The sequence below is a fragment of the Pseudopodoces humilis genome, chromosome 7 (assembly GCF_049639895.1).
Source record: "Pseudopodoces humilis isolate 2021_Gansu_Grassland_sample_001 chromosome 7, ASM4963989v1, whole genome shotgun sequence".
Taxonomy (NCBI): Eukaryota; Metazoa; Chordata; class Aves; order Passeriformes; family Paridae; genus Pseudopodoces; species Pseudopodoces humilis.
Genome location: NC_142206.1, coordinates 7,925,557 through 7,942,623, shown reverse-complemented (window position 1 = coordinate 7,942,623; position 17,067 = coordinate 7,925,557). Strand labels below are relative to the sequence as shown.

Here is a 17,067-nt window from a genome sequence, read left to right as displayed (position 1 = left end):
GGGAGGGAGGGACAGGCAGCCCTTCCCACGGGCCTGGAGCCCGGGGATTGGGGCAGCGGGAGCGCCCGGCCGAGGGCAGGGGCTGAACTGGGAGGAGAAATAGATAAACTATTAAAACAGAAAGAAAAAAAGAGAGAAATTCCAAGCACTGATCTGGCCGGTCGGGTCGGCTGAAGCGGGAGGCAGCAAGCAGGAAGCCTGCGGCTGGGGAAGCTCCAAAGGTAAATGCAGCTCAGTTCTTCTTCCCTTTCCATGCTCAAGCCACCTCAGATGAGGTCAGCAGGGTTTCACCCTCGCCCCATTCCCTGTGCATTCCCATTCTGGCCCTCCTTCAGCTCTCCATCCCGCTTGCTCCCTCGGCACACCCACTCACAACTCCCTGGCCATGGTGCCTCCCTGTCCTCCTCACTTTCCCCATGGCCATGCTCTAGGGAATTCTGCACCCAGCCATCATTCACCACCCCACAACATCCACATGGTCCTCTGCCTCAAATCCGGGGTGTCCCCAGGCCAGGATGTGGGAAATGGGAGCCACTGCTGCCTGTCAGCCGGTGCTCCTCTCTCCCTGGCACTCAGCAGTCCCGGCATTCACTCCCTGTTATCCAACACTCATTCCCTGGAGCAAAGGGCTCCGGGGGTTTGGGGCCTCCCCACAGCCCCTGGCCGGGCTGCAGCTTGTTGGAGCTTCCTTATCCCGACCACCAGAGGAAATGGCTTAGGAGTGACCCATCCAGGAGCAGAGCCGGAGCATCGCGCCAGGCAGAGACAGCCCCACGCCATCCTCGTGAGCGTCTCCCACCCTTTCTCCATGTGAAATCCAGGTGGGTTGGCTCATCTCCATCCCGTCCTCTTCCATCCCTGGCCATGGAGAAACTCAGTTAATCCTTTAGGTATAAATCACTTCCAGCTGGTCAAGCTGAACATGCACTGGGCGTCTCTCGCGTACCTTGATCCCTGGTTTAACCCCACGCCTGGCACTAGGCTGTTCCAGAGGGAAGCACCGTGCCTGCATCCCTGCTCCAAGCCAGGCAGCACCACAGACCTCCTCTTCCCATTCCACACCAACAAACACGGGGGGGACCAGCCCTGTTCCCACCCAAAGTCAGGGTGCACCCAGGAGTGCTGAATCTCCAGAGCAAAGAGGAGCCCTGGGAGAGGCTTTCACCCCTCCTCACTCGCAGAGTTAGGCCGGGTGTTTACCTTGGAAACATTGGCATCGTGATGTCCCTGAGCCTCCCACCTCAGCACCCACATCACCCACATCAGGCGTGTGGGAACACAGGAGCCCAGCCTTGCCCAGCTCTGCTCCGCTGTCTGCTCCCAGTATCCGCCTCTTCCCACGGGGCCGTCACAATGACACCTCTGGTGATGCCAGCTGGGGGGTTCTGGGTGTGCCATCCCTGTGCTGCCCACTTGTCTGGAATACTGTGCAGCTGTGCCAATCCCTGGGCACAGCCACGGGGTAGCAACGCGCCGAGGCTCCCAACGCGCCGGGAACACCGCACCCGCCGGGGAGCTCTCCAGGTGGGAGGCTGCATTTCCATAAACAAACCAGACCGCTGGTAATTAGCAGGTTCAAGGGCATGTCAGGCTGGAGGCAGCTCTGCAGCCCAGGCAGGGGCTTGGTAGGTGAAGGAGGTACCACTGAGACCTCCAAAGCTGTGGTTTCCCATGGCTGAGCTCATTTCCCCACCTTGGTGGGGATTTGGATTTAGGCTGAAGCTGTATTTTTTTAAATCCTGCAACCCCCAGCTGGTCATTAATCACCTCCCACGCATGAATTCATGGTTGGGAAAGCCACACTGGGAGTCAGTGCAGGGAGGGCAGGTGACACAGTGGCCACTGGGCTGTGGGTGGGACGTGGCTTTGGCTTTACCGCAGAGCAGCACCCACCACCCCCAGACAGAATCACTGCAGGGGCCGATGGGGGAGGCCAGGCCCTCCCTGTGCCAGCACTCACGGAGCTATTCCCGGTCTGTCCCAGGCCCAGCCCACCCTGTGGCAGAGGCAGGTGGACTTTGTCCCCCGGAAGACGCCGCGTGAGATGCTGGCAGCGCCTGCGCCTGTCACCTGAGCACACCATGGCAGGTAAGTGAAATCCCAATCCTTCCCTGTTCTCAGCTGGGAAGGATCCCTGTGCAAGCTCAACTGGGGGTCCTGCTCTGGTGTCACCTCCTAGGGTGCCGAGGGTCCTTCCCAGCCCCTCAAACCAGCTCAGCCTGTTGCTAAACAGCCACGAGCACCACTCACTGCCAGACCCCCAAGGCAGAGCTTGTTTTTCCGGGATGGCTACAGCAGTCACGTGTCCTGGGGGCAGCTGGATCAGCTTTCCCACCCAAACCCCCTGCCCTCTATGCCCCCAGACCTTTGCAGTGTGCCCCCTGAAATCCTGGTGCCAGCTGCCAACGAGACGCTAGATCTGGTGCTGGGGAGCCAGGTCGAACTGAACTGCACTGTGCGCTGGGTGGGCACCGAGCGCTGCCAGCCCATTCCTGCCTGGAGCAAGGATGGGCAGTGGCTGGGCAATGGGAGCAGCCAGGACACTGTCTGGTAAGGAGCCTGCCCTGGAACATCCATCCATCTGCTTTTGGGGGGGGTGTCACCACGTAGCCCAATCCACAGCATCCCCATGTCCCATCAGGTCTGGCCAAAACTCTTCAGAGAAGCTCCTGGCCAGCATCCTGCAGCTCAACCTCACCCACTATGCCGATTTTGGGGTGTTTGCCTGCTGGATCAGCAATGCCACGGCCACCTTCACCCTGCGGCGAGCAGGTAGGGACCTGCTGGGGACAGGGAGGGGACATCCCACAGAGAGCCCAGGTGCATGGGGGGTTGAGGAGAGTGATAGGGGCCCTGCTGCCTCTCCCACATCGGGGTGCAAACCTGCACCAAACCCAGGTACGCTCACAGTGCCCTTCCCTGTCCTGGCAGAGGCCGTGGGACACGTGCCAGCGGTGCTGGCAGCCCTCCTGGTCCTGGTGCTCCTGGTGCTCCTGGCTGTGCTCTACGTCCGGTGCCGCCTGAATGTGCTCCTCTGGTACCGGGACCGCTACGGAGAGCTGGAGATCAACGGTGAGCCGGAGGTGACACCCCACCAGGAACAGCCTCCCGTGGTCCAGGGGCTCACACAGCCCTTCCCATGTTATCCCTGCTCTGTGCATCTCCCCAGACGGGAAGCTGTATGATGCCTATGTCTCCCATGCCACTGCCCCCGACGACCGGAAGTTTGTCCACTTCATCATGAAGCCGCAGCTGGAGAACCGCCACGGCTACAAGCTCTTCCTGGACGAGCAGAACATCCTGCCCAACTCAGGTAGGCACCACGCAGGGCTGGGCAGGGGGTGACACAGACACCTGGGGGCTTGACACCCTTTTTTTGTCCACAGAGCCGTCAGCTGACCTCATCATGAATGTCAGCCGGTGCCGGCGCCTCATCGTGGTGCTCTCCTTCGCGTACCTGGAGCAGGATTGGTGCAACAGCAGCTTCAGGTAGGAGCAGAGCAGCTCCCACAGGAGAGGGGCTGACGGGTCCCCCACCCTCCTGTCACCCACCTTTCTCACAGGGATGGGCTCTGGAGGCTGCTGGAGCTTTCCAGGAAACCCATCTTCATCGTCTTTGAGAGCCAGTACCGGGAGATCACTCACCCCGCCATCACCCTGCTGAAGCAGCACCGAAGCGCTGTGACCCTGCTGGTGTGGAGAGCCGGCTCCATGGTGTGTGCTGAGCAGGATCCTGACCCCTCCAGAAGCCCCTTTCTCTCCCCAGCACCCCACAGTGCCAGCCCCTCTCTGCCCTTTGGGACTGCCCCATGGTGAGAGCTGAGCAGGACCCACCCCACCAGCAGCCCCCTCCATTCCCATTTTGGGTCAACCTCCCTGCTGCCCTTTGGGGCTGCTCCCCCAGGCTCCAGTGCTAAAGAGCAGGTTGGGGCACTTGCCTTTTGGAGGACATTTAAAAACCCAACCAGAAGAGCGCCGGATCTGGGAGCTCACCCCCCAAACCTGCATGGTCAGGACCCTGTGACACTCCAGGGCCTCCCCAGCCTCAGCTCCGGCCATTTCGGGGCCAGGCTGGGAGCCGGAGCCCTGAGGAGCGTTCCAGCAGGTCGGGCCGGTTTCTCCGCCGGCGCATGGGCACGGTGCCACGCCAGAGCACAGCCCTCACCTTGGCCGAGCTCCCAGTGCTGGAGAGAGCGAGCCAAGCCCGTGACACTGTGCGGGGCCGTGCTCCGGTGCTCCCAGCCCGGCTCATCCCCTCCTGGCCCCTGCAGACCCCATCGTCGGACTTCTGGAAGGAGCTGTGCCTGGCCCTGCCGCGCAAGGTGTCCTTCCCAGGGAGCGTGGGGGACCCGCAGACCCAGCTGCAGGAGGACAAGGACCCCATGCTGATCCTGCACAGCAGCTACCTGGACAGTGCAGGAGACCTGGACCCAGACGGGGACCTCGGCACAGGTCCGTGTCCCTGCCGCTTCTCCTGAGGGGACAGATACGCCCTGGAGGTCCCTCCTGAGCATTGCCTCCTGCTCCTGTGGCGGTGGGGTGGGTCCAGCCCTTTCCCCCTCCACCTAAACCCATCTCCCTGCTCCTGCCAGGCCTCCGAGGGCGCGTCTTCGGAAGCCCCCCGCCGCCCCGCCTCGGTGGCCGCGGCACTCCCAGGGCGTGCAGTGGGATGGAGGATGCACAGCTGCGGGACGGGCAGCGCTCCGAGCTCGACATCTCAGATCTGGGATCGCGCAACTACGGCGCCCGCACGGACTTCTACTGCCTGGTGACAGAGGATGACATCTGAGCAGGGCCACAGGTGTCCCCCATCCCTGTGGGGACACACGGACCAAGTTAGGGCCGAGGAGCCTGGGAGTTACGGGATCAGAGGCACGGCCATGCTGGGAAAGCAGGAGCTGGCTCCAAAGTGGAAAACTGGAAAACCTAGGAGCACCCTGCCCGTAATGCCTCAGTGCCACCCCTGGGTGCCACCCAGGTGGCTGGGCCCTGTCCCTTGCCGTGGGTGGCAGGGACATTCTTCCTGCATGATGGACAAATACTGGGATGGGTGATGCTCTCCAAGGAACATGTGCCCCAGCCCCAGGGAGTGCCCGACAGGAGTGCTGGCAGCACCTCTGTCCCATGGAAACCCCCGTGACAATAAAAGGCTGCTGCACCCACTGGGTCTGTCCATGATGGGAACACAGGTGACACAGGGAGGGGGGGTCTCCCCACCAGAGGCAGTGCTTCGGTCTGTCCTTCCCACACCAGTGTCCCACTAACTTGGAGCCATGCCAGGCACGGAGCGTGGCGTGGCACCGCGGGCGAGTTCACCCTGTGCTCGTGTCCCCACGGCACTGGTGGCACTGTCCCCCCTCCTAGGTGCCATCCAAACGCAGGTGCAGGTGGGCATCACTCAAGGCCTTTATTTCAGGGGTACACAGGGCTGGGGGGTTGTACACAGACAGCTGCAGAGCCAAACCCCCGTGACCCTGAGCCAGGACTGCATCGGTGCAGCTCTCTCTGGGCGCAGCTCCCCCCATCCTGCCACCCCTCTACCTACTCTACATCGTCCCCCCGGGGTGCCCTGTGCCCCCCAAGCGTGGGGGCTCCCCCAGCCCCAAATCCACCGGCTGCCCAAAGCCACCCCCAGCCCACCCGTGTGTCCCCTCCTGGCCACCACTGTGGCACAGGGAGCTTTGGACCCGTCTGCACCTGGCACCGGGGACACCAGGGGCATCTCCCCACCCATGGGGCGACGCTGCTCAGCAAACACGACCTGGGCGGCCCTGCCCGGATCCTGCTCCTGCCGCGCCAGCAGGGCCCAGCCCTGGCTGCAGCTGCTGAGGAGCAACAGCAGTGCCTCTGCCACACTGGGACATACCCCACAGGGTGACAGATGGGGCCCTGAGGCCCTCCCAGGCTTCCTGCAGCGAGGGCACAGGCAGCCCCATCAGACACAACCCCCTGCCCACCCTCCCTAGCAAATGGGGAACACAGCCCTGTCAAGGTGTCACTTCCCAGCTCCCTGCAGACGCTGTGCCACCCCATAAACTATGGGAAGCCACCTCAGAGCCCTCCAAGCCCCCAAGCCATGCAAAGCCCCATCCCCAGCCAGGGCAGAACGAAAGTGCAAGCCACAGCACATCCCACAGTGGCACAGGGCACGGACACCCCCCCAGCCCCACAGCTCAGGGAGCTGTGATGAAGCGCCCCCAGAAGCCCCCTTACCCCAGAACTGCCCTACAGGAACCTCCACAACTCCCTGCAGCTCCTGCCCCCCATCAAGCTGCAGGACAAGCCAAGTTTTGTAGACAGCTGCCTGAGAGTGGAGGGCCCCCAAGGGGTGCCATGGGGCAGCCCCCCCAACTGGGGTCCCGGTGGGCCCCACAGCAACCAAAAGCAGCCGCCGGGTTTAAGGCTAGGCAGGAGGGAGGACAAGTGTCCCCCAGGCAGGGAACAGGACCCAGCAGAGGGGGGAGGTGTATGGGATGTAGGGATTAGGCTACAGAGCGGGAATCCGGCGGCGAGCAGCCTCTCCATGGCATGGCCAGCAGCACGGAGCATCCCAGCGAGGCATTCCAGCTCCCAGGGTGTCCTCACAGGCTGAGGAAGTCCTCCTTCCGGTACCCCTTCTGCAAGGAGACAGCCCCATCAGGCGCACGGAGCCCCTGTGCTCCGGCACTGATGGGCCACACCGTCCCCACCCCACCTTCACAGGGACAACGCTCTGGGATGTGCCCACACCCAAAGAAAACCAGGCGTGGAGTGAGGCCCCACCATATCCTGGGAAGCGTCTGAGTGGTGTGGCTCTCCAGGGTGCAGCCCCTGGCCTTGATTCCCTAGGGATCCTCCCACTGGCTGCGGGAGGTTCTGGAATGGGTACATACCATCTTGAAGTCCCGGTGGAGCTTGGTGTACTGCCACATGTTCCCCAGGAGGCTGGCAGCAGCTCGGGAGGACTTCTCATTGTCCGAGCTGGGAAAGGAACAGGATGCAATGAGATTTTGGGGACCACTGAGCACAGGCCAGTGCCCACCAGCGCAAGGAGACCACCCCAGAAGGGCCCAGAGGGACTGGGAGATTAGTGCAGGTGGGGAGAGGGCAGGAGGTGAATGGCTGGATCCCACCACAACAAGCAGGAGCAGAGAGAGGTTCCCTGATGGGAAAAGGCAGCTGTGACAATGGTGGGGTGTGTTTATTGGGTGACAAAGGGCTACCAGGTGGCCACAAGGCCACTCTGAGCCAGTCTGGGGACTCCCAACACCAAGGCTTGGGAAGGGAAATTTGTGACCACTGCACTGGAGCAGGGAGGGAGAGGAGAGCAGGACAGGAGCCTGGATGTGGGCTAGGACATGGCAGCTCCCACCTGTCCCGCCGCTTCTTGATGAAGAAGAGCTTCCTGAGGCCGTCAAAGTAGACGATGTCACGGGCGGCCATGGGGCTCTCCACCACCAGGTTGTTGAGCACCGCGATGATGTTCACGATGACATCGGCAGGCGGAGCCTTGTCCCCAACACTCCCTGGCAGCTTCTCGATCAGGTGGCTGACCACCTTGGTGGCTGTGGGCAAACGGCACATCAGGGCTGGTGGCCAGAGCCAGGGGGGACAGAGCCATGTCTGGGAACAGGGGATGGAGCAGCCCGCATGCTCAGCTGCAAGTGGGGATGCAGCAGGCAGGATGGGCTTGGGCTGTGGCTGGAGATAGCGGGAGGCAAAGGAAAAGGTTGGGAAGCACACCCCCAGCCCTGGTTCATCCCCAGCACTCACACATCTCATCCTTATTGCGGGCATGGCGGGACAGGTTGCGGATGAGGCCGGTGAGGGAGCGCAGCTGGTGGTGGTCGGCGGTGCGGACGCGGTCCAGCACGGGGTTCAGGATGCGCTCCTGCTCCAGCGCCAGCCGGCTCAGCACACCCGCCCACTGCAAGGCAAACACCCCTTGGAGACTCCGCCAGCTCCCTCCTCCTCCCGCTCACCGGGAGCAGGTCGGGGTGAACCACGGGTGCCCCCTTCCCAGCCCCCTTCCCGGCTGTGATGGACAGGCGCGGGGGACCCCCGGCTCTGGCCTCACCCTGCGGTCCCCGGCTGTGATGTTCTGCAGGGCGCCCGAGGCCGCCTCCGTCGTGTGCTTGTTGAGCTCGCAGCGCTGCAGCAGCCGGTTGTAGATGCCCACGATCTGCGGGTTCCAGAGCCACTCCATGCCCTTGGGGTCCTTGGAGACCTCCGTGAAGGTGACGATGTCCGCGTTCAGGTAGTGCTGAGGGACGGGGGCACTGTTACACTCTGGGGGGTGTCCCCTCCACAGTGACCCTCACTGCCAGCGTCCCCTTTTCCCTGCCTGCCTGGCCTGAACGGCTGGGCAAGGAGCTGGCAGGTCACCCTGGCTGCTTCATGCCCCACAGCATGGAAAAGCAGGGGTTCAGCACCCTGATTCACTCCAAACACCTGATTCACCCTCTGCTGAGCTCACCTCTGTGTCCCACCCACCAGCCGAGGCCGGCGTCCACCTCCGCCCTGGCATCACCTCCGCTGCCAGCGCTTCCCAGTGCCAGCCCCACCCCGGTGACACGGCCAGGACATGCCCCCACTGACCTCACGGGCTTTCTTGCTCTGGGGGCTGAAGCAGCCCACCAGCTCCCCCGTCACCGTGCCGCCCGCGTTCCTCCGGTGGCCCTCGAGGCGCTGGAGCGAGGACGGGGGCATCTCGTCGTACAGGCGGTAGGAGAGGTTGCGCAGGACACAGACAGCGTTCTCCACACTCTGGGGGGCACAAGGGACACGAGGGTGTCATCCCTGGGCCACCTGCAGGGTGTGTCCAGCTGGCACGGGGGCTCCGTGGCAGACTCATGAAGCCGGCTGTGCCCACTGTGTCCCGAGAGAGCCAGGCTGGCTCTCCCAACATCACATCAAGATGTGCCTGTGCACAAGGGGACAGGGGAGCCCCTCCAAAACCAGCTCGGGGCTCACCTTGTCCTCCGACTTCCCCACCTCCAGGGAGCTGTTCACGTAGTGGATCATGGAGTCCACCAGCCCGTGGCACTCACGCATCTTCTGCCGGGTCTGCTGGCTGGCAGAGCTCAGGTTCCTGCACGGGAACAGGGTTCTCATGGAGAGAATGGGATCCCCCACAGCCACCCCTTCCCTGAGCTCAAAAAAGAGCCCTGCAGACAGCACTCCTGTCTCTTCCTCCCTCCAAAACTTTGCTCCCAGCGGGAGGACCTGGAGGAAATACCTGAGAAAGCCTGTGGAGTTATAAAAGATTTCTGCCTCTGAGGGGTTCTGCTGGATGACACCCGAGCCCCCCAGCCCAGAGAGAGGGACCAGGACCAGGTCTGTAAGCTGCTCCAGCGTGTCCCGGGCCAGGCGATCCTTCAGGTTGTCGCTGGAGGACAGATTCCACAGGATCCCTGCACAGAGGGGAACCCTCAGTACTGGAATGCCTGGGGAGCACATCCACCCCAACTCCCCTTCCCAGGGACCTCATGCTGGTGACAACCAAGCAAAGGGATCATCCCCGTGGAGCATCACCCCAGCTCCACTCACATGAGGGGAGCAGAGTGCCACCCCCAGGGGAGCGGGACCTCCGCCCACCCTGCTGCTGTCCCCAACCTGTGACGTTCTTGCGGAGCTCGTCGTCGGGCTCCCGCAGGGTGCGCATGAGCTCGTAGATGCCATTCTCCTCTACCAGAGCCAGCTTGTTCTCGGCGTTGTCGTAGATGAGGTTGCGCATGGCGCCGGTGGCGTGGCGCTGCACCTCCTGGTTCGGGCTGTTGAACAGCTTCACCAGCTTGGGCATGGCCTGCAGGCTGCGGGCCTGGGGGAGAGCCCGGGGGGGTCAGACATGCTGCGCTCCCAGGGCTCCCTCCGGCCCCTGCGGTGTCAGAGGGGCTGGGAAACCCCCTGCTCCTGCTGGGAAAACCTCTTCTCCCACCTTTCCGAGGGCTCACCTGCTTCTTGGCACTGCTGTCACTGTAGCACTTGTGCTGCAGGTAGGCAGCGCCCAGCACCTGCAGGTTGGGGTCGCTGGCGATCAGGTACTTCACTGCTGAGGGCAGGTCGATGTCATCAAACCTGGAACCGCAGCCAGGTGAGTCCCGGTGGAGCGCCCCACTATGTCCCCCATCTCCAAGGAGCCCCACCAACCCATCTCCTTCCCACAGAGCTCTGGGCAGGTGACTCCATTCCCAGCGGGATAAGCATCACCCTCCTGCCATGTCTCAGGATGTGCCAATGGAGAAGCCAGGGTCAGAGGCAGGACACACCAGAGATCAGCCTATTGCTGTGGACCAAGCTGCACCCATCATCCCACCCCTCTTCCCAACATCCTTTGTGCCCAGTGGGAGCTGGAGTGCTTCACCCTCACCCAGCAGGTGACCACAGTGGGGACAAGGACCAAGACACCCCGGAGCAGCCCGCGGCCCTCACCCGCCGGCGTGGTGTCCGAGCAGCGTGCTGTGCCCATTGTACATCTCCATGGCGCGCGGCTCCGCAAGGTGATGGCCGGACTCGGCCAGGCTGCGCACGGAGGGGGCGCGGGAGCTGTGCTCCCCCAGCCCCAGGAAGGCGCCGCTGCCTGCGGCCGGCACCGTGCCGAAGGAGCCGGTGCTCAGCCGCGAGCGGTTGTTGCTCTGGAAGCGCTGCAGCGTGCGCATGGCGGGCGCACGGATGGTGCGGCTCGGCGGCCCCTCGGCGCCGTCCAGCCAGTCGCAGCCAGCCTTGCCGGCCGTGCCGGAGCTCAGCTGCCGCTCGAAGGTGAAGGAGCGGCCGAATCCGCCGCCAGCCTGGCTCTTGTAGAGCTGCCGGTGCCCCGGCGCGTCCAGCTGCTCCGACAGGACGCTGTAGCGGTCGTCGGCGAGCGGGAGGTGCCCGTCGGCCAGGCGCAGGGAGCGCAGCGACAGCGTGTCCAGGTTCTGCCGGCAGCGGAAGTTGCGCTCGTGGAAGGAGCTAGGCCGCGGCGAGGCGGTGGCCACCTGCGAGGCCGCGTAGCCGGCGGTGTAGGCGCGGCCCTTGGCCAGGCCCCCGTTGCTGATGGTGGCCATGCGCTTGTGCGGGGTGAGGTCCACGGCGGAGCGCGAGGACCAGCCGCTGCCCCGCAGCGTGCCAAAATCCTTCTTGGCCAGCGGCTGGTACAGCTGCAGCGAGGGAAATGGGAGGTTGAGAGTCCGTCCCTCCTGCCCCAGCAGGGGAGCGCAGAGCTCTCCTCGGCACAGCCGAGGCGGTGGGCAGGGGATAGAGCCCCGGAACGTACCGAGGCTTTGGCGTCCACACCATTGCTCTGGGAGCGGGAGCTGAAGGAGGAGCGCAGGGTCGAGCTGTAGTGACCACCTGCAGGACAGCCACAGAGGAGGCAGTGTAAGCACGGGCAGGGCACGAAGGGATCTGGAGATCAAAGATCGCCCTGGCTCATCCCAGAGGGACCTGCTGCGGGAACCATGGCGGCGCAAGCAGAGCTGGGGGGACAGGAGTGGGAGGAGGCCGCCTTCACCTGCCCGCTGGCCACGGGGAGCAGAAGTGGCCTCCCTCCCCGCCCTGCCCCGTGCCCCGACGGCGAGGGCACTAATTGCCACCTTGGCGGGGACGCCGCGGCTCAGCCCGGTCCCCCCTGCCGCAGCTGGATCAGCAGCCCAGGCATCCTCCGCAGCCGGTCCCTGCTCCTCCGTCCTGGGAACGGGACCTTGGCAGGGAGCTGGACACCCCACCGCCCCCCATGGCACCTCACGCTGCCCCATCCGCCCTGCCACCGCCCCGGGGCCGCCGGCGGGGCGGCACAAGGACGGGACAGGGACGCCGCCAGCGCTGGTGGTGCCAGGACGTGACTCACGCCTGGGGCAGCCCTCGGGGTGTCACAGGGGGTCTGTCCCCTCCTCTGGGGTCCCCGGCACGGGGATCGGGGCTCGGGGGATCCCGGCGGTGCCGGGCGGGGCGGCAGGGCGGAGGCAGCCGGAGCAGACGTTAAATGGAGGAGCTGGAGCCCGGCCAGCGCCGCCGCTCAGGGCTGGGGGGGCTCTGCCAGAGCGGGAAAATCCTCCCCCCCTGCCAGCCCAATTCAGGCTGTGGGACCCCACCAGAGCAAAACCCTCCAAGGGCAGACGGGGAAACTGAGGCAGGACCCCGAGCGGGGCGAAACGAGCCCGCGCTGGGGCTGAGCTACCCCTGGTCCCAGTGCTGGGGATGCTCGGGGGCGTTCGGGGGACTCGGTCAGGGTGGGGGGCACACCCCAACCCACAGCCAGGGTGCGCCCAGAGCCTAGTGCCGGCCGAGGTGCTCCCACCACCCCTCCCATCGCCTGTTCCCAGGGGGTCCCTGGGGGGGGTCTCCCACCTCTGGTGCCGTCGGCGAGCTCCTCGGGGCGGGCGGGCGCTTGCCCCCGCAGCATCATGCGGATGCGGACCTGCTCCTGGACACGGGCGCTGCGCAGCCGCTGGGCCTCGGCCGCCTCCCGGCCACGCTCGTCCAGCTGCCGGTCCGAGGGCAAGGCCAGGGAGCAGACACCGGCCTCGGGCTGCAGGGCCGACAGCAGGAAGGCGTTAGTCTCCTGCATGGCGGCGAGGGGCCGCGGCCAGCCCGGCCGCCCTGCGCAGGTGAGCGGCGGCAGTGGCGGCGTTCCGGCGTTCCCCAGCCGTAGGGAGGCTCCGTCCCGGCCCGTCCGTCCCGCCCCGCCGCCACGCCTCGCCGGGAAAAGGAGGGGGCCCCACCGGGGCTACTGTCACCATTGACACCATCACCATCGTCACCGCCACAGGTGGAGGTGCCCAGGGGCGACCTCGCGGGGACGAGGGAGAAGGGTGGTCCAGGGGTCTGGGGGTCCTACCTTGGGAAAAGCCGGGACCACCTCAGACAGTCACCCCCTGACTCCTGGGCAGCCACACCAGTAAGCCCCAGACCCCCCACGCTGCCCCATCAATGAGCCAAAGACCCCCAGGCAACCTCCCGGAAGAGCCCCCGGACCCTCCAAAAGCCTCCCCGTGGATCCCTGCCATTGAACCTTGGACACCCACATTGTTCCTCCAGTGAGCCCTCGAGTCTCATGTGGTCTCCTCGGAGAGCCCCAGGCCCCTGGAGAACCTTCCCGTTGATCTCCAGAGACCCACATGGCCCTGCCACTGAGCCCCAGACCCCTACAATGTCCCTCCAATGAGCTCAAGACCCCCAGGAAACCTCTGAGGATAGTGCTCTGGATGCCCATATGACGTCTCTGCACAGCTCTGGACCCCCAGATTGTCACTCCAGTGAGCTCCAGACCCCCACATGGGCTCCCAGGGGTGTCCCAGACCACCGGGGAGACTCCTCAACCAGCCCTGACCACAAAGCCCCAGGCCGCCTCCACAGGGACCCCCAGATCGCTCAAGCCACTTTCCAGGAGCACTCTGGACCCCCATCTGGCACCGGGGTCCTGTCTGGAGTGGGGGCTCCGTGCTGTAATTCCTGGCTAGGCTCTCCCTGCTTTGCTTTTCAAATCAGCCGGGGAATGAAAAAACAATAATAAAAAAGGGGCGGCTGAGCGCCGCGGGCCCGCGGTGACGAACGCGGTGACTCAGGCCCCGCTGCCACCACAGGTACTAATTAGCCTCGCCCCACCTGCCGAGCCGCCCCATCCCAGCCCGACCGGGGACACCACATCCCCCCCGGCCGGCTGTGCTCGGGATCAGCTCCCCAAATCCCCCCGCTGCCGGGCCACGCCGCTGGCCCCCAGCTCCGGCCCGCTGACCGAGAGCTGCGGCCGTTCTCAGCCCCCGCTCGGGGACACGGTGGCTCCGGTGTCACCGGCCAGGTGCTTTGGGGTGAGCGTGGCCACGCGGGCTCTGTGGCCAGCCCTGGCTCAGCGCTTGGCGTCACCGCTCCGGCAGCGACAGCGGCGTTCCGGGCTGGGCCGGGTTTACAACACCCGGCGGTGACACCGTGTGCGCTTCGGTCGGGGGTGAAAAGGGCGGCTGTCCCCGAGGAATGTGCCGCCGTCAGCAGGAGCCGGGGCAGGGGCGGGGTGGCAACAGCTTGCGGGCCAGCAGTTTGGGGTGACAGTCCCCTGATGGACCCCCCAAACCCCCCTTGGCGGCACCATCCCGATGCGCCGAGGACCAACAGGGAGGTGTAACCCACCGCCCCAGCTCTGGGGTTTGGAGGAGCCCCCTTTTGCCCAGGGGCCACCCCTGAGCCTTTTTGGGGTACAGCACCCAGGAAAGCCCCCCCTCCTCCCTCCGCGGCACCACCCCAGGGCGCACCGAGTTTGGCAGAGCTCGGCGGGCGCTCCCAGCGCTCCGAGCCCCGATGAATCACGGGTTCCCCCCGCAGCGGGCGGAGGGGGTGGATCGCTCCCTCTGCAAGCCAACACTTGCCCGCCGTCCCCGTGCCAGGATCCCGGGGGATCGGGGCCATCCCGGGAGGTCCCCCAGCCCCAGGGGACAGAGGGGCTCCGGGGACACCCCTAAGCCTACTGGCAATCCCACCTTCCCCCAGCGTCGCTCCCGAACGCCCATTCCCCCAGCATAACACCGCCCTGCAGCTGACAAATGGAAATGTGGGGGTCCCGGGGGATTCAAGGAATGCTTGGAGCTGGAATGGGCAGCGCTGGCCTCATCAAGCAGCTCATTAGTTGGGGAAGGATAGGAGGGGGATACACCAGGGGGCTTAAAAAAATCAGCTGATCAGCACAAAGAAAACATTTGAAGTAAGATTTTGAGGGATTCCCGAGGGGATCCGACCACAGCTGGAATGACACAGAGTTAAATAAACCAAATCTGGGATCCCTAAAGCAGCCGCTGACCACCCCCCGGCCTGGGGGCACCTCTGTCACTTCCTCGCGGCGTGACAGCGCCACATTCCCGGGGAGCCCCGGCTCCTGGGAGCGCCGCATCCTCTCCCACCCCCCGAGCAGCCCCGAGTGGCCGTCCCCACGTCCGCGTCCCCAGGGCTGGCCGTGCCCGCCGGGGCCATCGGTGTTGGGGCAGGGAGTGGCTCCACGCAGCCTGGCCACCGCGCGCACGTGCCAGGAGCCACGCTGGGGACACCGAGGCACAGCGAGAGAGGGTGGGAGGGAGAGAAAAGCCTCCTGGTCGGTGTTGGGCAGCCACCAGACCCACATGCCGGAGCCCCAGACCCGCGGCACCACCCTGGCCAGTGGATGGGGACAGGGTGCGTGGCAGGGCGAGTGACACCCGGCTCTCCCCAGGGAGCCGCGGTGGGGACAGCGGCGGCGATGTCCGCGGGAGTGTCCGGCACGTACCTGGCTGGGTGGCCCCGGAGGGCCGCTGTCCTGCAGCATCCTCGGGCGGGCAGGTGCACCCCTGGGTGCTGCGGGGTGCGGGTGGGCGCCGGCGTCTGCGGCGGGCGTGGGGCGCACGGGCCCGCCCCGCACCTCGCCCAACCAGTCTCCTCGCCCGGGTTTTGCATGGAACCCGCTCGCCTCCCCGTCAAGGCTGGGATCTCGGGGCTCACAGGGGCTCCACAAAATCTTCAGCACGGCCAGGAGTCCGGGGGAGGCTGGAGGCCGGGAAGGGGGGTGGCCAGCCTCCACAGCGGAGCCACGTCTCGGTCGACTTCATGATGCCCCAAAGTCCCCAGGGATCCCCACCGCCACCGTGGCCATGATCCAACGTGTCCTTCCCACCACATCCCCCTGAACACCCAGCTCGGGGCGCCCATGGGTGCAGCAGGGAAGGTTTGGGGGTCCGAGAAGGAGAGATTGGAGGAGAGGCTGTGCTTGGGGGGCACACACATTTTTTGGGATGCAGGGGGCTGCCCCTGGTTTGCAGGGAGCGTGTTTGTGTGCGTGGGATGGAGCAGGAGCCCTTTGAAGCCAGATAAGCTGAGAGGGAGCGTTTGAAACGGGCCAAACCAGTTTGGGGGGGGTCACCACTTAGCTCTCTTACCACCACTAACCCAGGCCCCCCACCACACCCCACACTCAGCAAGGGATGCCAGGAGGGAGCCCCTCGGCAAAGCCCAGTGCAGGGCAGGAGGTGCCACTGCTGCCACGTGTGGCCCATTCCCAGCCCGGGGGTGTCAGGAGGTTCCTGTGCTCCCCTCAGCCTCCACGACCTCCCCTCTCAGGCCCCTGGCTGGTGCAGCCCCTCAGCGAGGCAATTCCAGGCTGGAGTTCGCCTCCACCGCCCCGGACAAGCCCCGACACCTTCGCAGTGTCCCTGCGGGGCAGGGAGGGCCAGGGCTGATCCTCCAGGAGTGGGGAGCTGCCCGAACCCCGCTGTCACCTGGGGCTCCAACACCTGGCCCGGGAGAGGCTCCCTGTGGCTCCTGCAATCCCCATGATCCCTGTGTCATCCCGTGGCCACAGCTCAGTCACCACCGGAGAAACAAACCCTCCGGCGTTGTGCTGCTGGCCCTGTCCCAAGCAGACACCAAACTGTCCCCAGCACCAGTGGGGATGGCAGTGCTGGCACCAGTCCCTCCCAGCACCAGAGGCAGCTCTGGATTGGGCTGGGCCCGCTCTGATGGTGGTGGCTTTTGGAGCTCTCCCGGTTGGGAAGCTGCTGGAAAAGCTGTGCCTAAGGCCAGGCTGGTTTTGGGATAGGACTGGTGGCCCGGGGGCTGTGGGGCCACCCGCTCTGCCCAGCCACAGACCGGCTCCCGGCATAGCGGGCACAGCCCTCACCCACAACAAAGAGTTTCCAAAGTGCTGCAAAAAACCAGGGAGCAGGAAAAGGAGAGGGGAGAAACAACTCCTGCCTGCCAGGAGGGTCCCTTCCCAACAGAGCTTGGGGCCACAGGTACCAAATTTGGGACAAAAAGCCCCGAACTGTGGCTGTTTGCTGATGGCACATGGGTGGCTGAGCCGCCCTTGTCCATCCTCACCTCAAACTTGGGATGCTCAGAGTGGGTGATGCAAATGGGGAATGAAACACTTAGGGGGAAACTCCAAGACTATGTCAGGGAGGAGCCCAGGGGATCTGAGAGACGGGGCACCTGGCTGAGGAGCAGGAACCCATGGCAGGGGGGATGAGACAGAACCCTTGAGACACCCACCACAACCAGACACAGGTGAGGGGAAGCACCAGCAGAGAGCTGGGACAGGGGTGGGCAGGGACAAGTGTGCCAGGACATGCAGGAGCACAGGGAACCAGGGCAGGC

The 17,067-nt window shown here is 65.0% G+C and overlaps 2 protein-coding genes across 3 annotated transcripts; one reads left to right on the top strand and one right to left on the bottom strand.

Moving 5' to 3' along the window:
* Positions 1 to 86: 86 nt before the first annotated feature.
* Positions 87 to 5,163, top strand: SIGIRR (single Ig and TIR domain containing). 2 transcript variants are annotated; one of them, XM_005529100.3, is made up of 11 exons: positions 87 to 221; positions 706 to 821; positions 1,985 to 2,088; positions 2,364 to 2,550; positions 2,642 to 2,772; positions 2,932 to 3,072; positions 3,170 to 3,313; positions 3,387 to 3,489; positions 3,564 to 3,714; positions 4,272 to 4,452; positions 4,593 to 5,163. In XM_005529100.3, exons 3-11 carry the CDS (start codon positions 2,082 to 2,084, stop codon positions 4,787 to 4,789), a joined length of 1,242 nt encoding a protein of 413 aa, XP_005529157.2. In that variant the 5' UTR covers positions 87 to 221; positions 706 to 821; positions 1,985 to 2,081; the 3' UTR covers positions 4,790 to 5,163. The 2 variants fall into 2 exon arrangements, with proteins under 2 accessions (XP_005529157.2, XP_087913937.1); XM_088057811.1 differs by having other exon boundaries at positions 158 to 221; positions 628 to 821.
* Positions 5,164 to 6,228: 1,065 nt separating this feature from the next.
* PKP3 (plakophilin 3) lies at positions 6,229 to 15,341 on the bottom strand. Its single transcript, XM_014257801.2, has 14 exons — positions 15,206 to 15,341; positions 12,307 to 12,487; positions 11,234 to 11,310; positions 10,411 to 11,117; positions 9,933 to 10,056; positions 9,595 to 9,799; positions 9,218 to 9,392; positions 8,953 to 9,070; positions 8,578 to 8,745; positions 8,057 to 8,242; positions 7,753 to 7,906; positions 7,352 to 7,544; positions 6,873 to 6,960; positions 6,229 to 6,617 (listed from the first exon to the last, which is right to left on the bottom strand). Exons 1-14 carry the CDS (start codon positions 15,242 to 15,244, stop codon positions 6,582 to 6,584), a joined length of 2,451 nt encoding a protein of 816 aa, XP_014113276.2. The 5' UTR covers positions 15,245 to 15,341; the 3' UTR covers positions 6,229 to 6,581.
* Between the last annotated feature and the right edge of the window lie 1,726 nt (positions 15,342 to 17,067).